This window comes from Macaca mulatta, chromosome 1, assembly GCF_049350105.2.
Source record: "Macaca mulatta isolate MMU2019108-1 chromosome 1, T2T-MMU8v2.0, whole genome shotgun sequence".
Lineage (NCBI taxonomy): Eukaryota > Metazoa > Chordata > Mammalia > Primates > Cercopithecidae > Macaca > Macaca mulatta.
In genome coordinates this window covers 44,328,354-44,353,457 of record NC_133406.1, presented here as the reverse complement: position 1 = coordinate 44,353,457, position 25,104 = coordinate 44,328,354, and the positions used below count along the sequence as shown (strand labels likewise).

Sequence of the window (25,104 nt, the reverse complement as noted above, 5' to 3'; positions counted from 1 at the left end):
TCCTTGGAGGGCCTGAGGAGAACAAAAAGGTAGAAGGCGAGCAATTGTCTCTCTGTCCTTGAGCTGAGACATCCCCTTTCTCCTGCCCTTAGACATTGTTGCTGTGGGTTCTCCTACCTTCAGACTTCAAGACTCCCACCTCCCCCTCCAACTGCCCAGCCTCTGACTGGGAGTTACTCCATTGGTGCATCTTTGTCTTGGACGAAATTGCACCACTGGCTTTCCTGGTTCTTCAGTGTGCAGATGGTATAGCGTGGGACTGCCTGGCCTCCATAATCATGTGAGCCAAGTTTCATAATAAATCTCTTCATATCTACTGTGTATATCTTTTGGTTCTGTTTCTCTGGAGAACCTGACTAAACTTGTGAGGTTGTGCAGGGAGAAGAAGCATATTGGAACTCTCTGTGCTTTTGGCTCAATTTTGTTGTGAACTTAACACTGCTCTAAAATATAAAGTAAAAATAAAAACTATAGCTGATAAATGTTACCAACTAAGGCACTATTTGTGATGACCTTCCTCAAAAAGTTTTCATTTACAAATCACTTACCTTACCTTAAAAAACTAAAGGAATAATGCTCAATCTCAATATTGCCGTATTTGGATAAAATTCTTGGGGAAATTGTCCAAGATAAATTATTATTAAAGTATAGCAACACTTGAAAAATTTCCAACTCACATCACGTGCAGAATTCAATCCTTCACTATTCTTTGGACCCAAGAGTTTCTTCATGCTCTCCCTTATGTTTTCTTTTCTCTGTTGTCTGAAAGTCTTCTCCTGATCACACAGAGCCATACTAAATCGTAGGTCTGGGCATGAGCTGTAATACCAAACAGATTAAAGTCATGAGCCAATGCTCCCAGTGGTCTGGTTTTCCATCCAGCCGGCTCTTCCAAGTCCCTAGGAGCCACACTGATACATGCTGACTGCTTCCCTCAAGCCATTTTCTAAGCAGGGACCTAAAATAAGAGGATAAAATGATGGCTATCTTAAAGCAGCATTTTCCACGCCATGTTTTCAGAGAAAAAGGACTTTTCAATGCTTCAGATAAACAAGCAAACAAACAGCCCCTGATAGGTTGAATATTATAACAAAGACTGGGAAGTGCTTCAGTAAAGAACCCTGTTTATATTTGTTTGGCACAGGATCTCCCAAACTTACTTGACCAAGAATTCCTTCCCTTATCTCTCCACCCTTCACTATTCCACCATGATAATTACTTTCTAACATCCCAAAGAGCCAGCATTCTGAGGAACATATTTGCAGAAATATTGTCTTAATTAATTGCCTTGTATAAGGGATGCCCCCCTCTAACAAAGAAAATAACTTCTAATCACAGAACTTGAGATAACCACAAATAAGTGTACAACTAGAGGACTTTAGAACCCTTTAAATTATATATATGTTATCTTGCTAATAAAGGCAGTAGCAATTTCTCTACACTATGCCAGAAACCACATTAGGTATTACATATGAATCATTGCAAGAACGATGGGAGTAATCACTACACATTATTATATAATATATTATTATATACTACAGCTTTATAAATTAGAAAACTATGGCTCTGAGAGGTTAGGATCACATAGTAAACATGTGATGTACTTTCACCATGCCACATATAAGAAATATCTTAATACTGAAGTCTAAATACCAACTACTGAATTTAAAAATACTTTTTAAAAATCTGTCGGCCTACGTTGGAATGTGAATAAATCCAAAATGTAGAAGTCAAGAATTATCACCAGTAAAATATGTCTCTTTACCATTCATAAAAGGCCTTACCTTAATTGTAAATAAATTTTAAATCTCATTTCTGTTAGTTCAGTATATTTCTTCCTTGTAAAATACAGAATGAGACTGCTGAGCCTCTGAGCTGTGTTCCTTATGGTCATAGTTGATCATTACAAATAATAGTTTAATTACTACTTCCCAAAGGATAAATATAGGTACCTCCCAAACGAGAAAGTATAATTAATAACCAAAAAATTAATTTCACTAGTGAATTTATTAATGATACTATTATTAAAATAACTGATATGAAAATATTTTAAACACTTATTTTCTAGTGCTAGAACGGTAAAATAACACTAATATTCTCATGCATCAATTTTGGGAATATAAATTTGTTAAAAAGCAATTAAGCAGTATTCAAATTAGGCATATTAGCAATATGGCATATTCAAAAATAAATAGAATATAGATTCCTTTTGACCTAATAATTCTATTTCTGGAGAGCTATTTTAAGGGAAGTAATGAAAAATTTTTAAAGATAATTTAAAGAAATGGTTGCTGGACTGTATATAAAAGTATTAGGTTACATAATTATTAAATTTGATTTTGGAAATTATGTAACAAGGGGGAAAATAGTAAGACAGTGAGTTAACATTTTTTAAGTCTAGTCTTGGGCTACACTCTTTTTCTATTACTATTCTTTATAATGACGTATTAGGTTAGATATCTTCTGAACACTATAAGAAATTAAAATCTTACCTGTGCCGTTGCCTCTATGAAACCTCCTCAACTTTATTTCATTTTCTGCTCCTTAAAGGTAATCACTACTGAAATTTAATCCTATCATACTAATATATTTGTTGATAATTTTGTAATATATATTTATGTTCCTAAGATAGTCATTTTGCAGGATTTTAGTTTTGTTGTAAGTGTTATCAGTGGAAATTATTTTTTCCAATTAACACTTTTTTTTCACAGTAGATATGCTTAGAAAGTATTCTTTTCTTATTTTACCAGTGAGTAAAAAAGTGATTAGAAATCTATCAATCATTAACATAATTAGCAAGTGGTAGATTTAAATCTAGGTCTTATTGTTCTGGAAGCCATGTTCTCTCTAATATACTGTGTTGTTATATATAATTGTTAAAAATGAATCACGATTTTTAAAAAATTTTGAACAGTATAATGACCTAGATGTTTTAAGGATATCAGTTTTTAAAATCTGGAGGAAAATTCAAAAACTTCTGAGTAATTTTATAAATTCAGTAATAGAATTATGGCTAATTTACTTCTCTTTTTATGCATTTTTTTAACTTTCTAATTAATTCTTTCTTGATTTTATGTTAGTTTTAATAGAAGATATGACATGAAAAAATTTTCTTTGAATAAATTGAATTTTTCTTTGAAAACAGTTTTTATTCTAGAGCTGACATAAAATAATATATATAAAAAAGAAATTTTTAATATTATAAAAATATGGCCCTAATTACCTCAGTGAAGACTATTCCCCATTAAACAAAAGCATTACTTCCATAGTCAGTCAAATAACAAGTGTTTCTAATCTCATGCCAAAATATACCACTTTTAAGCAAGAATGAACTTAATACAAAATAATGCAAACAATAACTTGGACTATCCTTTGATATTTGCTGACATATATTGATAGGTTATGGAAATTTATGCCAATCATTTACTAAGTCAAATCCACATGTTCCAGGGATCAGAATACAATAAATAAATGCCTAAACCCAATGTATGCATTATCATACATTTGCCAAATCACCAGATGTGAAAATTTTAAGTTAGTTTTCGTGGCATTTGTGTACAATATGTACTAGTAACTTTGGTCAAATCAAGTTCAACAGGGAAGTTCAAGGAGATGCAGAGAGGTTAAGGGAACTCATTATTACATCAGAGATCAGTTAGATCAAGGCAGACTTGCCTCCCCTAAAATTCGCCATTTGAAAATAAGTACATGATTTCCTAACGTTCATTTTTGGAGGCCATTTTGAAAGAGCAGTATGCTTCATGGAACGTTATTAGTAGTAGTCTGGCTGGGTCACTATGAACAAAATCAGTCTCAATTTTCAGTTTTTCATCTATAAAAATTATTACAGTTTCCTGTTTATGTTCACTTCTATGTTTTTGAATATCTACCTCAATCAACAATAGAAGATGCACTTAAATAACTGCATTCATTTCTATGGGGATAGATGTACGACTAGAGGGAGCACTCTTTTGAAAAGCACTTATTCTGACATTATTATATGACCACGAAACTATTGGAAAAGTAAGCAAAGTATATGAAAATATAAGAATAATGACTATAAGAATATGCTTGTAAAGATTTTGTAGATATTAACAGATAACTAAAAAAAGCAAAGTAAACATAACGCACTCTACATATTCAAAGCTGCAGAATTATATATATATATAATTCTTTAACAATTAAAATAAATTAGTGGATCACTCACAGTATTTCTCATCCAGCTAAATAAATGCACTTACCAAACTTCAAGAGACATTTCTAGAATCATTTCAGTGACCTAAAAAAAGACATATTAATCAGATTAGGTCATAAAGTAGATGTGTGTTTTATATAATGGAAACAAACTCAGAATAATTTTTGAGTGCCAGATTATTTTTAATCTAAAAAAACAAAACCCTAAAAATAAAAGTAACACAGCTCCATGAAGACCCTAAACTACAGATGCATTTCAGTAAACCAACTTTTTGGTATTTTTTAAATAAGTCTACTTAGTAAGTCATTTTAGCAAACACAAGAATTATCTCTGCCTAGGTTGTTTTCCTCCCTCAGTAAAATAAAGTAGCTCACCACAATTACTATTTACAAAACATAAAAAGTGCCTGAGATATAAAAACTACTGAGATGTTGTGTCTATTATTTAGGAGCTGCCTCAAGCCACAAAATCAGAAGCTGTAAGAGCCCAGAGGTTAGAATCAGCCTGGGTGAAAGTTCACACATGTGTATCTGAGACAAGTGCAGGCTGTAGTAACCTGGAAATACAACACCCACGCATGGTGGGCAGTAGACCTAGGGTCCAGCCAACTGTGGTTGACTCAGGAAATATCTACTAATGAGATCTGAAGCCTCCGGTTTTTATTTATTTCAACACTATTTGAGGCTATCAAACATATTGAAGGATGGCATCCTGCCAGAGAGACAATTTTTGTCTAAAGGAAAAGAAAATGACTAATATCCACTTAAGATATTAAGAGTTGTTTTTCCAGAGACTGTAAATCTGTTGTACAGAAAGACCTTCTCAATATTATCCCTGGCATTAACTATGAAAAATGCAGCTGTAGATTGTTATGAAAACCAAATGAGAAAATGCTTTGAAAGTTGTTACACAGTTGTAAACGTGTTATTATTTTTATTGTATCGGGTTAGTGTAAGAACGTAGATAGAGCTAACTTGTTCAATAAGTTCAAGTAGAACAGAACTAGGATATACCTCTTGAAATGTGAAGAGGAAATTTTTAGAATCAATATAAAATGCTATAGATTATTAGATTTACCCTTGTGAGTTTCAAGGAAAGGAAAAACACAAACTAGAAGGAGATTTCCAAAAGGTTAAAATAAGTTCATTCAGATGATTGATTCTCAGAGCTGAATTTTATGAGTAAGAAAAAGGTATTGAAATCATCTATACAAAAATTTTCCTCTCTCACTAAACTGTAAGCTCTGTCTTATATAGGTTCCTATTACTGGTTCATTGTATAGTATTTGGCATACAACAGATACCACATATTTGTCAAATTACTGTTCGCCTGTGTGTGTGTGTGTGTGTGTGTGTGTGTGTGTGTGTGTGTACCTGAGGAGGAGGGCATCAGGCAATCTTTTCTCATCAAGAAATAATTGATTACTATTGGAGACAAAATCATGGGATGGTCTGAACCAGACAGCAGTTCCTATATATAGAATACTCTGAATGTTCATTAATCAAAGAAGCATATACATATTTTTAAAGTTAATAAAGTAATTGAGAATCCTAGGACAAATGGAATACTGCATGCCCAGATGAAAGTAACGTCAAAGGGTGATTGGCTACCAAACAGGGAATGCAATTTAGAAGAAAACAAGATATGGGTAAAGCATGGTCTGTATTTTTTTTCAAGAAATACATAAAAATTGCCCCTTAAAATGATACTAGATTTAATGTTTTTATCTCCAGAAGGTAAAGCCATCATGAGTGGATGGAAATAACATGAACAATATTACAACTCTATGTAGAGTTTTCTAATAAATGGAAAGATTCAAGGCCTCTTTCGTTGTGCCACCTCATGACAGAAAGTGTTCAAGAAAATGCTGCTTCCCAGCAGGCAGGTCTTCAAGCAATTTATAAATTACATATCCAATGTTTGGCCAGGTGTGGTGGCTCACACCTGTAATCCCAGCACTTTGGGAGACTAAGGCAGGTGGATCACCTGATGTCAGGAGTTCAAGACCAGCCTGGCTAACATGGTGAAATCTCATCTCTACTAAAAATACAAAAATTAGCCAGGCACGGTGGCGCATGCTTGTAATCTCAGCTGCTCAGGAGGCTGAGGTAGGACAATCACTTGAACCCAGGAGGCAGAGGTTGCAGTGAGCCAAGATTACGACACTGCACTCCAGCCTAGGCAACGAGAATGAAGATTCTGTCTCAAAAAAGAAGAAAAAAAAAATTTATACATATATATATATATGTGTGTGTGTATATATATATACACACACACACATATATATATAAAATGCTTGAATATATCCAATGCCTGTTTGTTCTGACAGCTCCATGAATAAGAGGAAAATCAACCATGCTGCATTTATAGTCAAATTTGTCTTCTCCATTAGCACGCACTTTCTATATCTACATTTCTTGGCTAAGACATTCATGATCCTGGATGGACTGACAAGACTCTTTAAACAAAGGCAGGATAAAGGAAGAGAAGGCACAGGATTTTTCTGACAGTTTGAATGTTACAGGCTGTGCTGCTAAGGTTCTTGTCACACGGATTAGGATCCTCACTTCCACACTGCCCAAGTGGGTCACCCACAACCAGAAGTAAATTTAAAACACTCTTACTGGGTGCACGATGTTCAGACATGCTATGTATGATAAGCTTGATGTTTACAATCTCTCTGCACCTTTTACCTAGAACATGCCATTCAGATAAAAACATGTACTTCCTGTGAGGCATTAAACAATTACTCTAAACTTCTTCCCACACACTGCATAAAGCATCTCTGCATTACAGGCTTCCACGCTGCTTGTATTATCAAGACAATTACAAAGAAGAATGACCACCTCTTCCAGGCTTGCCCCAACACCCTAATACCTAGCTAGGAACTAGAACTAATTAGAACTCCACCTTTTTTAGGAAGGAGTAGGCTGTGTCGACATGTATTCTTGTGAAAAGCAGCAATGTCATCTTTGAATTCCCCAGTGGAAAGCAATTTTAGATGTTTACAATTGGAGATTTTCACTTACAGGAGGGTGGGCAGAACTGGAGGAGACAAACTATAAAAACTAAAAGCCATTTCAGCCTTCAAATAATTTTTAAAGGATCTAACCTACGAATTATCTTGAAAACTTTCCACAGTCATTTTGAAATAATGAAGCTTAAAGCAACAAGCATAGTGCCTGACAATAAGGAGGTCCTTTAAAACAGCAGTTCCCAACCTTTATGGCACCAGGGAGCAGTTTTGTGGAAGACAATTTTAACGTGGACCAGGGTGGCGGGGTGGGAGGGGGCATGGTTTCGTGATTCAAGTGCATTACATTTATTGTGCACTTTATTTATATTATTATTACACTGGAATATATAATGAAATAATTATACAACTCACCATAATGTACACAGTGGGAGCCCTGAGCTTGTTTTCCTGCAACTAGGCCTTCCACTGGGGGTGAGGGGGGACAGTGACAGATCCTTAGGCATTAGATTCTCATAAGGAGCATGAACCTAGATCCTTCACACGTGTAGTTCACAACAGGGTCCACGTTCCTGTGAGAATGTAATGCCACCGCTGATCTGACACGAGGCAGAGCAGCAATGTGATGGGAAGCGACTGTAAATACTAATGAAGCTTTGCTCCTTTGCCCAACTCTCACCTCCTGCTGTGCAGCCTAGGTCCTAACTTGCCGTAGACCAGATCCAGGGGTTGGGGACCCCTGCTTTAAAATGATTATTACAAAAAAGATGCACATAACAAAATAATTTCAAACTTGAGAACCTATCCTATTAGTAAAGAGTTCTTCAAATATGCCATGACTTCCCTTATGTGCTCCAATATTTACAACACTTACTTTCAATAAAACATTATTTTGAACTCTGATCCCTAATTTACTCATTTTTTTTTCTAGGTAGAAACAAACAGCAATTAATCATCATATTGATTCAATCATTATGCACATCTTTCAAGAGAATTACATATTTTCTGCTTTATCCATATTTACTTGACCTGTGCAGGATAATAAATAAAGTCATTTTTAAAGGGTCATTTTTACCTAGAATCATGTTTCTGTACCTTGTATCTCAATTGTGTAAAGAAGGAACAAGATGTGGATCTGCCAAGGAGGCAATCGAAGTGCAAAGCAGAAATTACAACCCCATCAATACACGCAAACCCACATCTAATAAATTCTGCATGTTTAAAAGTTGAATGAGACACTAGTAAAATAATTTTTTTTCTTTTTTTTCTTTTTTTTTTTTTTAGCTATAAAGTTTTTTAATCACCTGGGTGTAGGTGGACTGAGTCCGAAAAAGGAGTCAGCAAGGGGAGATGGGGTGGGGCAGTTTTACAAGATTTGGGTAGGTAGTGGAAAATTACAGTTAAAGGGGATTGTTCTCTTGTGGGCAGGGGCGGGGGTCACAAGGTGCTTGGTGGGGAGCTCCAGAGACTTATTGTCCAGGAGAAGGAATGTCACAAGGTAATATCAGCAGTTAAGGCAGGAACCGGCCATTTTCACTTATTTTGTGGTTCTTCAGTTGCCTCAGGTCATCTGGATGTATATGTGTAGGCTTGGGCTCAGAAGCCTGACATTCCTGTCTTCCTATATTAATAAGAAAAACAAAACAAAATAGTGGTGAAGTGTTGGGGCAGCAAACATTTTTGGGGGTGGTATGGAGAGATAAAGGGCGATGTTTCTCAGAGCTGCTTGGGGCGGGATTAGGGGCGGTGTGGGAAGGGTGGCGTGGGAACCTAGAGTGGGAGAGATTAAACTGAAGAAAGTTTTTGTGGTAAGGGGTGATATTGTGGGGTTGTTAGAAGGAGCATTCGTCGCATAGAATGATGGGTGATGGCCTGGATACAGTTTTGTATGAATTGAGAATTATTTTTCAATATATAGTCATGTACTACATAGTTATGTTTCAGTGATGAAACACATTTGCAACAGTGGTCCCCATAAGATTATAATGCCATATTTTTATTGTATCTTTTGTATGCTTAGATATGTTTGTTTAGATATGCAAATACTTACCATTGTGTTGCAAATGCCTATCATATTCAGTGCAGTAACATGACTTGCAGCTTAGGTGCAATAGGTTGTACCACATAACCTAGGTGTATAGCAGGCTGTACCATCTAGGTTTATGTAAGCACACTTTATGATGTTCACACAATAATGAAGTCACCTAAGGATGCATTTCTCAGCATGTATCCCCACTGCTAAGTGATATATAGATATACATAATATTTTTAGTAAAATAAATTAGCTTTTCCTACCAGGAATCATCTAATTCATTACCCAAGAACTCAGGATAATTCAGGAGTGTCTACCTCCCCCCCAAAATAATTGTTCTTAACAGACCTGAAAGACTTTTAAAAACCATTGTCTTTCCTGTGGCCATGTTCTACACTCTCATAGTTTCCTCCTTACATTTGATGATAATCTCATGTTCCTTAATTTAAGGTCCTTTTTACTAGGTGGACATCAGCAGAAATTCTGAAGATCTGGGTAACCATTAGCTTTCATACAATAAGCCAGATTTCCTAAACCACTACTACCAAACCACTCTACTACCTCTTTTTTCTCAGACTGTCTAACTTTTCTCTTTTAAACTTCATTACTTTCACTACTCCTGTCTGAGCACTTGTCAGGTTTATAGCACCTCCTGGAAGTGCATTCATGTATTCATTCATCCAAAAATGGTTCAAGTGCCTCATGTGTGCCCGGCTGGATACACAATGGTAAATAACCTAGTCATGTTTTACTCCATGACAGAACTTACCATCCAACAGAGGAATCCCAAGAATGCAAGAGCATTCTGAAACACCCTAAAATTTAAAAGTTATAAATTGCCATAAAAGTCATAAAAGTCTCACTTGTTTCAATTGTTAGTAACCCAAAATAAAAATGCATTCTCTGTTAAAGCCAGGAATTACTTGAGCCACATTTGAACTCTGTCCTGCATCAATATCTGAGAGTTTTAACATCTCAGCCAAAGGTCTCTCAACTTTCTTACAAAATTATATCGTTCTCTTGTTTTCTCTCCAAACTCCACTTTGTCTCAACAACTTATTTAAATTGCAGTCTTTGTTTTCAAACATCAATACATGGTTTTCCAATGACATCATCCCAAGACTAACAACATTCTGAATTCACCATAAAAACTCCCTTCTTTTTTTCAGCTTTGTCACTATCTCTTCTGTGGAACTATCTTATTCATTTTCAAGTTGCACTCGTGAGTAAGCAACAATCAAAGAAAGCAATCAGCCAAAATCAGAGAGATGCCACAGGAGCCACGAGGAATGGCTGTTTTTAACACTAACTTCTAAATACAGATGGCAAACTAAAACACAAGATCAACTTAGAGACAACTTTTTTCAAAGTGTTGGACAAAACAAACTAATTTCATCCAGAGAAATAAAGAAGCATAATCTTATCTGCTTCCAAGCCTAAGCATTTTCATGATTCTTTTGAAGTGGGCTACTTTGTTTCTTGAAACACTCTAAATTCTGAATATTCTAGACCTTTCCACTTTAAAATGGGCCACTGTAACCCCAAACTACATTTGACACATTCAGTCATGAGTGACTGGTGCATTCTGAACTATCTTGAAACAAATGATCACTGCATCGATAAGTTCTACCATTAGTATTTAAATAACAAGTTCATTTTGGTCCGTAAGTTCAAACAAATAAGTATGTTTGATATCCAGTTAAATCAGCTTCATAAAGCACATGATACATATTTAGTTAAATCTGGTCAATTATAATTAGAGTGAGAATACTTAATATTTATTTAGTGCTTAATGGGCCAGGAAGTATTTTAATATGTTGTATGCATTAACCTATCTAACTGTAACCACAACCTAAAAGGTAGGTACTATATGTAACCCTGTTTTACAGATGAGGATGCATGGCAAAGTCAGAAAAAATAACATGTCCACCATCACATGGTTAATAAGTAGCAGAATCATGATTCCATCTTGGGAAGTGGCCATCTGACTCTGAGTCTGGGTCAAAAGCAGCAGGTTGTGCCAGCATCTCTCAAACAACAATTCTGATGTTCTAAACTTTTGACTCCAACAAATACAATTTAACCCAGATTTTATCAATGGCAGCCCTAAAATTGTCTTTCTCCCCCAAAAAACAGTTATAAAAGTTGAGTGATAAAATCACAGTCTAAGGAAGAGCGTAATTCAGCTTTCCACCTTCAGCGGATCCTCATTGCTTCTAAGCAATCATTGCATTCAACTCTACTTGACACATTAAAGCTGTGCCAAGCGTGACTTTCCTCAAATCACTCTACACTCCCCATTCTAGTCACTTTCTACAGAAGCAGTCTGTGGTAAGTTGCACCCACCTTTTTGTTTTCCATATCAACATTCTTGGTATCTCTACCTACTAACGTTTTGCTTGCTAATGCTTCTGAGGAAAAAGTCAGAAGTTCCCTCTCAGTTCCCCATTACCTGGTCACGAACCTTCTGTAACTCACTACTGTAAGTAAGATAACATCAAAACTCCTACATCTCACATTTCTACTCTGCTATGGTCTCATCCCAATGTACCTCTTCTTCCTTCATGAACGGATGATCTGTTCCCATCAAACTTGTCTAGGCATGGTTTCCCAAACATGCTCCGTCCTTTCTAGTCCAATGCCTTCAATTAGGCTGTTCTCTTCACCAGGACTACCTTCCGCCCCTTTAGAGACCCAACCACCTCAACCACACCCTTTCTTTAAGGACATGCCTAAGCCATTGATGTCCACTGTCACCCGCAATGATCCTGCTCCCTCAGCCCTGCCTTCACCTCTCTGACCTGATCTCCTCCCAGTCTCCCTCCCACTCTTTCTTTGTGCTCCAGCCACACTCTCCTACTTGCTGTTACTTATCTTGCTAGGCAAACTCTGCTTCAGAGCCTTTCTACTTGGAGTGCCTTCTGTCCTCAGATACCCTCAGAGATGCCTTTCTTAACCAAATTTTTGGAACTGCCTTTGTGACAGTTCACAATACACACACATATACACACTGCCCCATTCTCTGTCCCTAGTTTAGTTAGCACTTGTCATTATCATCATCTGGCAGGAGTATCTTTTACATATTTACCTTGCTTTTCATCTGTCTTGCTAAGTAGAATGTAAGTTTTGTGAGGGTAGGGATTCTTGTTCATTTTGTTCTCTGCTGAAATAGGCAGTGCCTAAAGAGTGTCTACCACATAGTGAAGGCTCAATAGTTATTTGTAAAATGAATTAATTAATGAATAAATAATTTATTCTTATGACTCTCACTGTACACATTGCCTGCACTGTCCATTTATCATACATAAATATTAAACTCTATTTAATGATATGCTGAAGTTTGTAGGGGTAAAGTATACTGTTGTCTGCTACCTCCTTTTAAATGCATCAGAAGAGTAATTTTTTGGTAAAATGGTAATTATAGAATCTAGGTGGCAGTTATATGATGTTCACTGTATAAATCTTTCAACTTTTTATACATTGAACATTTTTATAATAAAATTTAAAGAATAATAATGCTTTAGAGGGGTCTTCTCTAACTATACAAACTTCAGTTGCCCACCAACTGTTTTCTACTGCATACTTTTATTTTCTTCACAGTATTTCTCATTAGCTGATGGCGTGTTGATCATTCTTTTGCTCATCATTGCCTGTTTACTTTCCCTATTAGAATGCAAGCTCCCTGGAGAATTCCCAGGATACTATCACCTAGAATACTGCCTGAAACATAACAGTTGTTTAATAAATAACTTTTCAAGTAAGTCAATGAATAGATACCTCATGATACTGTTTATTATTACCTGTCAGTTTACACATGAAAGTATACTTTCCAAACAGATTCTTAGTTCCTTGAAAATTGTACTTTTGTGCAGTTTTTTTCACTATTTAGCAACATTTTAGGAGCACAATAGAGGCTTACATTTTTCTCACATTAATAACACAATCTATTGACAACTTAGTATTTTTAAATTATATAATACTATATAAATGATAGATTTTTATTCTTGCATTATTATCACTTAGCTTCCATATCTGTAAAATGAGAAGAACGGAAAGCTTTTGGGTGAAGAAGGCCAAATGAAAATAAGGTATTGTACTTCAAGTGCAAGCTAAACTTTGGGTACACAGGAACGTAATGATGGGAAAAACAGACACTGGAGACTCCGAAAGTGGGGAGAGAAGGAAAGGAGCAAGAGTTGAAACACTATGTATTGGATACCATGTTCACTACTTGGATGATAGGATCATTAGAATCCGAAACCTCAGTATCATGCAACACACCCATATAACAAACCTGTACATGTACCTCCTGAACCTAACGTAAAAAATAAAACAGGCTGAGTGTGGTGGCTCACACCTGTAATCCCAGCATTTTGGGAGGCTGAGGCGGGAAGATCACTTGAGGTTAGGAGTTCGAGAACAGTCTAGCCAACAGGGTGAAACCCCATCTCTACTAAAATACAAAAATTAGCCAGGCCTGATGGCCCTTGCCTGTAATCTCAGCTACTCGGGAGGCTGAGACACAGGAATGGCTTGAACTCAGGAGGCAGAGTTTGCAGTGAAGCAAGATCATGCCCCTGCATTCCAGCCTGGGCAATAGAGCGAGACTCTGTCTCAAAAAATAAATAAATAAAAATAAAAATAAAATATTTTTAAAAGAAGAGAAGTATTCTTTCTAGATCACAGAATTTTACAAATTAGAAAGGAGCTTAGAAAAAATTTAATCCAACCCTTCATTTTACAGATGAAGAAAATAAGACTCAGAAAGAAAGGATAACAATTCAAACATTCTGGAGAGCTATGAATGACAGAGGCAAAATGAGGGTCCATCCTCTCAATTTCCAGTTTCGACTCCAAGTGAGTAAAGCAGGGCCCTGGGAATCTGCCCAACTCCATTTGGAAGCTCCTGTTATTTCTCCAGCGTCTCCTGGACACAGAAATCACTCTATGTTGACTCAGTATTAACGTTTGCATGACAAAACTATGAAAGAGTTTTTGCTAATACTATTTTGCCTTGAAGAATTTGTTCACTCTTCACCAAATCTAAGTGCTGTTTTTCCTCCACTGGGTTGCCATAACTATCTTCAAGGCTTACATCTCTTCTCTCCCATTGCTCCCTCACCACCTCCTCTCTCTTACAACCTCTGTAAACATTGTAGAATGATCATCAGGAAGACTGGGATTCCCAGCTGAGGACAGAGGTTGGATAGCTGGGTGGCTTGCACAGGGCACTCCCACATGATCTGAGGAACAAGCAGGGGACTCTCCCCTTAGCCATCATGCTTACTTCTCTCCCAACTACCCCTGCAGCTCAAAGGATTATCATTCAGATAAAACTACCAAGAAGTCTGAAAACAGAGTAATGAAGAAAAGCCTGCTTGGATGACTGTTTTCTCAGGCACACTAAAAAAGTAGTTACATAAGCTTCTTTAAATTCAGGAATGTGGAAAGCCTTTTTAGAGCCCTGGGGATTACACATCTAGCCATAAAAAATGACAGAGGGGAGGAAATGAATGTTGTCCACAATATCTTCTCTTATCAGGAGTCTGTGTATCATGGACTAAAGTGACGAAAGAAAAAAAATGATTTCAGAAAGTCCAATCCATGCTTCCAAAGCCCTCAACAGACATTTACTGAGAGCCTATGCTAGCAACATGCAATAGCTAAGGCCTGAAGAGTTTAGCTTTTGACCACCTCTACACGCTCTTCCCTATGATTCAGCAAAATGGATCTGCCAAGCCGTTTATCTTGCTGTGCCCCAGCTTGCTTTCTTTTTTCAAGACTCTGGCCTTCAGCAATCTGTTCTGCCCAGAATGCTCATAACTACTTTACTGATGAAATCCTCTCTTTTCTTAAGGTGTAATAACAGCAACAATGACAAGTAACTTTTATATAGTGCCTAATATGTACCAGAAACTGTTCTAAGCCCTGTTATGTATACATGAGTACATCTATGTGTTTATAGTATCAATATATTTAATCACTTATTTTGATTACTTTATAGTATTAACATACTTTTAATCACTTTCAATCACGTATTGAATTATATGCTTAATATATAAACTAAATAATATGTAAGCATATATTGAACCATAAAATATATCAAATTATAATTAAATATGTTTATATGTAATATACATTATACTATATATTATCATATGCATATATTATATATACATAAATAAAATTAACTTGTTTAAACATAATGATTCCCTTAGAAGATATTATTTCTATTTTATAGGTGAGTAAACTGAGGAACAGAAGAGTTACGTGTTATTTTCCCAGAATAAAACAGATGGCAAGGAACAGAACTGGAATTTAAACACCAAACAGCCTGTCTTTCAATGCCAACATGTTAACCACAGTTCACCGTTCAACTTGTTCAAAATCGGCTACTGCTATGGAGACATCCCTGGCCTCCTGTCACAAAATGATCGTTCTTTATTCTGCCTTCCCACAGCACTCTATACATATCTCATTGGTACTTATCTCACCATCTGGGGATTTCTTTTTATCACATGTATGTATCTCCCTACTTCCACTTCTCATTTCAACCCTTACTCACCTCCTTCCCAGAGGGAGATAACTGACGGAAGAACTTCCTGTGCTTTATTCTCTATATTCCTTGAACAAAACATAATGGCTGGCGCACAGCAGATCTTCAATAAATGTTTGTAAAAGGAATGAATGAAATAGCATTAAAAGGGGTCGACAGAATTGTGGGGAGTGCATCTCTTGGCATGAGGCAGAAGAAATGCTTTCTGCAGCAGGTGGAAGCACCAAGGAGTGCATGGACCAGAGCATCCTCAAGGTACCTAGGCCATTCTGATTGTATGGACTAGTCAAGAAGCTCATTTGGGCTAAGCTGGTTTCTAAATAGGTACACATTCATTCCATAAACGTCATCTATGTAATTAATTCTGTAGGCACATTTAATCAGTATTTCAAGTTTTCTGACCTAGAGGATTTTAGTTTACAAGAGGATAATGAAAAATTGAACAGTATAAATAATTTAGTCCCAATGAATACCATAGATAATTATCACGGAGACTCAAAGGAGGAAGATTCATAGATTCATTAGGGATAGTAACAGGAAAGGCAACATGGAGTAGCTGAGAGTTAAGGGAGAGGTAGGTTGAGGTGAGTGAAGGTACTTGGAAAGTCATTCTAAAGATGTGCGGAAACACATCGTCTCTCCCAACAACAAGAAATTAGTATGTTAACCAGCCTTACACATACAGGCCCACCAGTTCTTTACATTTCTTACTATAAACTACTAAATTAGATTCATATAGAATTCAAAATCCAATGAGTTTATTCTGTACGAAATAATTTCCCTAAGGTTTCATTATTCCAAAATAAACTATCAAAATTTCAGAAATGCAGCAAACCCAGAAAGTCAAAAATAACAATAACCTCCCATCATTCCTTCTGGCCTTTCGCTGCTTTGTCCCTACTTACTTGAGGATTCTCTGAGACGGAAATTATTCCCCCAGAGAGATTTATTGCTAAACGTGGTTTTGGAATAGTTTGAATTTTCTAACATTTTTCATTGAGTTTACTTGTTATCTCTCTCTCTCTCTCTCTCTCTCTCTCTCTCTCTCTCTGTCTCTCTTTCTCTCCACACCCCACCATTCCTCTCAGATTTTCCATCTTTTTTTATCCTCCCCAATTTTTTGTATTAAATCTGCCAATGGAGTCCAAAGGCATTGCTGAATCCCAAAGTCATCATTTGGAGCCACAAAGGAGATTAAAGAAAGCCTCAGTAGTGTTTGATATAATACCTCAACCAAAGTTTATAGATGTCAGAATAATTTTTAAAATTAGGACAAAAAGTAAAAAGAAAAACAAAATTTTCTCTTTAAAAAGCAAACATTCTAAAAACAAATAAATACAATTTTCCAAGTGTTAAACCCAACTTCCCAGAATCAATAGACTTTATCTAACCTAAGGTTGGAATATAATTCTGCAGTGTTACTTACTTGGTTGAAAATAAAAGGAACTTCTTTCTTCTCTCCCACCTTCATTGAAGATACAGGAAATGTTGCGGTCCCTAGAGTTTCATCCATGACATAATTGGCATCCATTAACGTAATCTATAGAGTAAAATGTAGAGCACAAAAATAAAATTTCCCATGGATCTTTGGAAATAACATCTATAATTTCCGCCACAATTTAAAAAATGAAGCTCTCCAATGACATTTAACAGTCATTTGAAGATCTCAATATTTAATTGGTAACAATACTTTTATCTTTTTCTTTTTTTTTAATTTTTGAGACAGGGTCTCACTCACCAGGCTGGAGTGCAGTGGCGGGATCTTGGCTCACTGCAACCTCCACCTCCCAAATTCAAGAAAATCTCCTGCTTCAGCCTCCTGAGTAGCTCGGATTACAGGCAAGTGCCACCACTTCCAGCAATTTTTTGTACTTTTAATAGAGACAGGGTCTTGCCATGTTGGCCAGGCTGGTCTCGAGCTCCTGACTTCAAATGATCTGCCTGCCTCGGTGCTCTGAAAATGCTGTGGCATGAGCCATAGTACCCGGCCAATCTTTTCCTTCTGAGTACTGGGTTTGCTATGAGATAATAATTTTTCACATTTTCCTGATTGATTTATTCAGTTATCATGTTTTCAAAAATTAAACTTTATCTCTTCTCTACTTTGGAATATGAGTAAGACACTAACGTAGAAAGTCAATACAAATATTTTGGGAAAAATTAATTTTCACTTTTCAAAAAGGTCATTTAAAAAATTTTTATTCTGTTATACTGGGATTCTCCCCTTTAGAGCAGAAAATATGTTTTCTCCAAAGCACGTGGGGAGGAGGGCAGTTTTCCCAACCCTACCTAACTCCTATATGTCCTGATAGACACTCATATTATTTGACAGACACCATTTAGATTCTAATCTACCAAGCTGCCCAGGCTAACTCCAGCTATAGCTAATAGGAACAAGAAGGCAGTAAAAGAACAAACTCAAGCATGTCTCTCAACATGAATCACAACCATCTAACAGCATCCAAATGGTTCACTTACCTCCAAAACATTTTCCTGATTAGGATCCAGAATAAATTCAAAGGTCTCATTCCACACAGGGTTTATATCATTATTGAAGTGTCTTGTTCTCTTCCTGCTGTCAGGGGTTGTAGAGATAAAAAGTTCCACATAGGGATCTGGAGTATCAACTACAGATAGTAAACACAAACAAGAAGGAGATAGAAAAGTGATTCATAGTTCCTTGTTTTTATTAATATATGCTGTCAGTTTATTTTCAATGAATCTGTAGTGATGTATTTAAATGTCTGAGACAAGATAATATACACATAATAGAAAAACATCATAGGGTGATATTTTTACATATGTTGCTGTCCTTCATAATAGTCTTGTGAGAGAGAATTGTTTATTAAGTGATTTATTCAGAATTCCTCCATCCATCTAGAGAGGACAGGTTCACAGCAGTCAACATCTCAGTCAAGCTACTACAGGATGATAACAATGTCACCCAGCTAATGTCAGCATGACCTTCACCCAGGACTGTGACAGTGACAAGATCATGGGTTTAAAAGCAGAGACAAATTCACAGACCTAGCGTGAACTCATTTTTGACAAAGGTGCCAAGAACATACATTGGGGGAAAACAGTCTCTTCAATAAATGGTTCTGGGAAAACTGGATCTCCATATGCAGGAGAATGAAGCTACACTCCTATCTCTTGCCATATACAATAATCAAATAAAAATGGATTAAAAATTTAAATGTAAGACCTCAAACTATAAAACTACAACAAGAAAACATGGGGGAAAATCTCCAGGACAACAGTCTGGGCAAAAATTTATTGAGCAATACCACATAGGTACAGACAATCAAAGCAAAAATGGGCAAATGGGATCACATCAAATTAAAAAGCTTTTTTGCAGACCAAAGGAAAAAAGTATCAACAAAATGAAGAGACAACCCACAGAATGGGAGAAAATATTTGCAAACTACCCATCTGACAGGGAATTAATAACCGGAATATATAAGGAGCTCAAAAACTCTGTAGAAAAACATCTAATAATCTATCCAACAAAATGGGCAAATGATTTGAATAGGCAGTTCTCCAAAGAAGACATACAAATGGGAAACAGGCATATGAAAAGTGCTCAACATCATTGATCATCAGAGAAATGCAAATCAAAATTATGATGAGATCTCATCTCACCCAGTTAAAATGGCTTATATTCAGGCAATAACAAATGCTAGCAAGGATGTGGAGGAAAGGGATCTTTTGTACAATGTTGGTGGGAATGTAAATTAGTACAACCACTATGTAGAATAATTTGGAGGTTCCTCAAAAACCTAAAAATAGAACTACCACATGATCAAGCAATCCCACTGCTGAGTATATTCTCAAGAGCAAGGAATCAGTTTATTGGGGAAATATCTGTACTTCTGTGTTTATTGCAGCACTATATACAATAGCTAAGATTTAGAAGCACCGTAAGTGTCCATCAACAGATGAATGGATAAAGAAAATGTGTTACAGATACACAATGGAGTGTTACTCAGCTATAAAGAAGAATGAGATCTTGTCATTTGCATGGATGGAACTGGAAGTCATTATCTTAAGTGAAGTAAGCCAGGCACAGAAAGACAAACATCACATATTCTCACTTATTTGTGGGATCTAAGAATCAAAACAATTGAACCCATGGACAGGGCAGAAAGATGATTACCAGAGACTGGGAGGAGTAGTAGGGGTCTGGAGGGGAGGTGGGGATGGTTAATGGATACAAAAAAAAACCACACACACACACAACAGAAAAATGAATAAGACTTGCTATTTGATAGCACAACAGGGTGAATATAGTCAATAATAATGTAATTGTCCATTTAAAAATAACCAAAAAAGTGTAATTGGATTATTTGTAACAAATCAAAAATGCTTCAGAAGATGGACACCCTATTCTCAATGATGTGATTATTTTACACTGCATACCTATATCAAAGCATTTCACATACCCTATAAATATATACACCTACTATGTACTCATAAAAATTAAAAAGGAAAAAGGAAAAAGGAAAACAAATTGAAAATTTTTTTTTTAAAAAAAGATTATATTTGTCAATGTCAGAAAAATCATCCTGGTTACTTTATCAGATAAAATAATGGAACTCATTGTGAGAAGAATATCACTTATTGTTATAGAGTTGCCTTGTATGATTATACAGATTGTGCACCGAACAACTTTAAGGGGTGGCACTCATATTAAAAATCAACATGTATTTATTATGGCAATATTCAGATGGAAATGAGGTGTCTCTAGGAAGTAACAATTTTTTTATTTTTTCTTTTTTGAGACTCGCTCTGTTGCCAGGCTGGAGTGCAGTGGCACGATTTCAGCTCACTGCAACCTCCACCTCCTGGTTCAAGCAATTTTCGTACCTCAGCCTCCCAAGTAACTGGGGTTACAGGCACATGCCACTATGCCTGGCTAATTTTTGTATATTCAGTAGAGACAGGGTTTCAGCATGTTGGCCAGGATGGTCTCGATCTCCTGACCTTGTGATCCACCCGCCTCGGACTCCCAAAGTGCTGGGATTATAGGCATGAGCCACCATGCCTGGCCAGTAACAGTTTTGTCTGTTTCACATAAATACCCACTTGAATCAGGGTATGACATGTGTGCCCACTGAAATAGAACAAAACAATTGCAAATAAAGAAAATATTTTAATTTTCTCCCATTACATATATACTTAGCAACAAAGTGAGTGACCCAAACCGTGCAAATATTGGTCACTCCTTTTTCAGGATTCCACCGAATCCTTTAACGTCTTATAGCACTGGACACACTATATTTTATGGATGAAATTATATATCTATCTGTCTTTTCCTACAAGACTTGTCTTTTCCTACAACACTATAAACAACTTGAGGGCAAATATCTTGTATTCCTCAGCTGTACATCTTGAGAAGCTAACAACAGAAAGCAACAATTACAGTATTTAAGGTTTCCTAACCTCAGGACTTGACTTTTCCATTTAACAGGTGCTTTTCCATGTGGACATTATAATTAATAACAAAAACAACAAATAACTAAGTAATGACTACAGGTATCTGTGCGAAGTACTTTACACACATTAGTCTCATTTAAACCTCACAATAGCGCTATAACGTAAGTACTTACTTTAGTGTCAAGGCAACAGGAACAGAGAGATGTTAAGCAGTCTGTTCAATACCACATAGCTAATAAGTATCAGGTCAAGATCTTGAACCTGTGTCATTTGACTACAACAATCATTTCTCTTATTACATCATGTTCCTCAGTAACAAAAATTAGATCATAAGGTACGGTATGGATTCTATAGAAAGAGGAGTTGGAATTAGAGGGAGAGAAAGAGAGGGTGAGAGCAAGAGTGAGGGAGGGAGCAGGGAGAGAAGAAGTACAGAGGTCCAAATAAAAATATCCAACAATTGAAAATAAAGGAAAAGCAAAAATAATAGTTTCTGACCTATTGATTGGGTTTCCCCCAAAAAAAATTTTAAATAGATGTTTTCTGTCAACAACAACTATGGTCATCAAAAAACATAATCAATGCCTTTCACTTAATTGTTCAGTATTGCTCCTGGTTCTTTATGTAGCCATCAGTTTCTTTAGATGCATGTGTATGTTTGCTGGCTGTTATTATAAAATGGAAGCATCTACAAACGAGGTATCAGCCTTTGAGACTGCCTTTAATTTTCTGGCTTAGACCTTACACATCATTGGTAAAGAGTTGTGGGGCAAAAGTGAGAGTGCGATATGAATGTGCAGGGTTCTTGTAAAAACACAGACCCCCACCTTCATCCCTGAAGACCCATTATCTGCATATCTGTAGTGGAACTAAGGGCTTGCAATTTTTAACAAAATAGTCTAGCTGACACTGATGTAGGTCATCTTCTGATCACACTTTTGATATCCTATTTTAGAGAAAAGGGAATAGCCATTCATTGTCATTTCTAACTCAGTGCTTATACCTCTCAACAGGACCAGGGAATACAAATCAGAAAACAAAAAGATTGACTGGGAAGGATGATAATACGAAACGGGCCAAAGAAGAAGAGAACATGTCATAGGGTAACATTATCACGTTTTTCAACCAGGAGGTGACTGCTTCTTTTCCTTAACCATGTTTCTACCGTATCACCAGTGCTCAGGATTATAAATCAGAAGTAAAACTCCATATTTAGAATAGCAGTTGGTAGAAAATTATCAAGAAAAATATGTAATTTGAAGGAAAGTATTCAATTAATGCTTCAAATTATGTGTTACGAAACATAGCCCTACATCATCTCATAGGGCCAGATTTTTCTCATAAGGCCAATGCTCTTTTTTTAAATCATTTTCCAAGAAGTAATAGAAAAAAAAAAAAAAACCAAGCCAAGCGAAAACCAGCATGGAATACAAGGAGTGCGTCGGAACCGGAAGCATGCAGATGGCAAACATCATTCATTCATTCAACAAATACGTGAGTGCCTGCTATATGCCAGGAACTTCTCATTCACAAGCAGTTTAGCCTTGATAGGGAGCCAAACACTAAACTGAAAAATCGGATTATGGAAGTGAGTCAAATGTTAATAGCCTAATTTTAGAGGCAAGGTAAATTGAAGATAAGCAGTTACACTACCCCAGTGACTAGTAACTCAGTCACCCAGATTATTACACACAAAGAAGGTCAAATTGTAGGTGGGGAAATTGCCTTTTCAGACTTGATCTTTACTTGAATCTTTGGGAAAGAGGAGGGTGAGGTCTTCTTGGCCCAAACAAGATGAAGCAGGCTACAATTGAGGTTCCTTGACAGGCACCAGACAGGAAAAGGAAGGGGCAAATTGAAGCAGCATGAGTCAAACCATTATCTATCCATCTTCTCGCCATTTTAGACTCTCAATGGGTCTTATGTTTAACAAATTCTAACTCTGACAAAATGATAAAGAAAATACCATAAAAACAATATGCCTACACCATGTTTATATGTTAAAACATCCACAGACTTTGTTTAAAAAGTCAGAATCCAGTTTAATAGCAGTCACATTGGATTTGCATTATTTAATTTTACTTTTAAAGTAAGTCAGCTTTCTAAAATATATGTCAGGAGTGGCAATGTTTCTAATTTCTCCTCTTGCTTCTTTAGCAAGAGACAAGATGTCAAAGGATGCTGGACAGTGGAAAACCACCAAAACTGCAGACTTTGATTTTGCAATCTGCAACAGCTCTAATCACTGTAAGCTAAGAAACATCTATAACAGTGGTAGATAAGATAAAAAGAAGTTTAAGGCTGGTTTAAAGTTGGATTACAATAATAACATAGCTCAGTTTCTTTGTGTAATCTATAACCATCACTGGCATGGTAGCAAACAGAATTAGAAGATTTGAAAAGGAAGGTAGCCCACTTTGACAGTAAACACAGCCCAATACTTTAGATAAGTTTCAAGAAATGAATTAAAGAAAAAGTTAAATGTAGAATTTGTTTTTTCCTGTATACTATACTTATTTCATGGCTTTGTGAATTAACGCCTATAGAGCAATTGAGTGTTGAGTCACTAATGCAGCCTAATCTTGATTATTTTCAGCCAAACAGGTGGTGAAGCAAAGATGTAATATGTGGGCAAAAACCCCTTTTACATCTCATCCTTTTATCTAAATCTTGACAAACAAAAAATATCGGGGGTGTGGGATACAGTTCTTTTTTCTCCCGATAAAGTTGACATGAAACTACATGCACCAGAAATAGCTTCAGAATTCCAGGGTTGTAAAACTTACTACTGAACCTCAGAAGTTAAAGAGCGCCTGCCTGAAGTCATAACAGGTCCATCTGTCATTTCAGCTTTGTCCAAGTAATATATCATGTGATTCATGAACTCATGGCAGCTTCTAAACTCCTAGTTCTATTTTCAATATTCTCCATTTGCCTATTTTCCCTTCATCAGTAGCAACTTAAACCTCTTGTTTGAAATAAAGATTACAAGTAATTTGTTACAATTTAGGTGATAAATGGAAAAAAAAAAAAGCCCAAAGGGGAAAGTCCTCCCAAATGTGTAGTCAAAATATTTCCATTCTGAATAGCAATGGTGACATAGCTATTTTTTATATATATATATAAAATATGTCCATTTATATATTATATATGACCATTATATATATATATGATTAGTCCATTAATCTATCATAATAGCATATTATGACAGTGAGCTTAAAACAGCGTTTCCCCAAATACAGTCCCTTGAAATACCATGACCTTCACGGACTCATCTGCAGTGCCTGTTAAAAACACAGAACCTTAGCACCTTCACTCAGATTCTCCAGCATGGGCTTGGAAATCTGCATTTTGACAACTTGAACAGGTGATTATTATGCATACATTTGAAGAACAGAGGCTTAATGTATAATATTACAAGGAACTAAAGAACTGTAGTGTAATAACACCCACAGAAAAATTACAAACATTTTGACATTGAGAAGGAAACAAAGTTACTGGTCTTCTGTCAAGGAGTTATTCTGCCCATAGACTAGATTAAGCCCAGTCCAGTCATTCACTTCTATTTCTCTCCAGACATAAAATACATTTTCAAATGGCCATGAGAAAATAAATCCAAGAATAAATTAAGTGTGGGTGTGTTAGTTGGCAATCTGTTTAAGGTGATGGACTGATGTTCAGATGTTATGCTTCAATCATCAACAAAGTGGAAACGACCTAACTAGAAGCAGTAAGACCAAAAATTAAAGGAAAATTTGCTGAAAGAAATGCCTCTGAATACTATTCTCAGATGTAGTCATTCCTTTGATACATTTATGATGTAATAATACTGCTAATTACACACAGAGATCTTAGAGCAGTTTTTATGATTATCAGCCTTTTCACTTCCCAGGTACTAAACTGGTTGAGGT

The 25,104-nt window shown here is 36.2% G+C and overlaps 1 protein-coding gene across 2 annotated transcripts in view; it reads right to left on the bottom strand.

Moving 5' to 3' along the window:
- The window catches only part of PLA2G4A (phospholipase A2 group IVA), a 147,960-nt gene that overhangs the window by 67,340 nt on the left and 55,516 nt on the right, over positions 1-25,104 (bottom strand). For both annotated transcript variants that reach the window (XM_015121794.3, XM_015121786.3), the window contains 4 exons: positions 18,236-18,384; positions 17,184-17,297; positions 4,242-4,279; positions 678-819 (listed from right to left, as the gene is read on the bottom strand). In XM_015121794.3, coding sequence (XP_014977280.1) covers positions 678-819; positions 4,242-4,279; positions 17,184-17,297; positions 18,236-18,384 — 443 coding nt within the window. The remainder of the gene's footprint in view (positions 1-677; positions 820-4,241; positions 4,280-17,183; positions 17,298-18,235; positions 18,385-25,104) is intronic.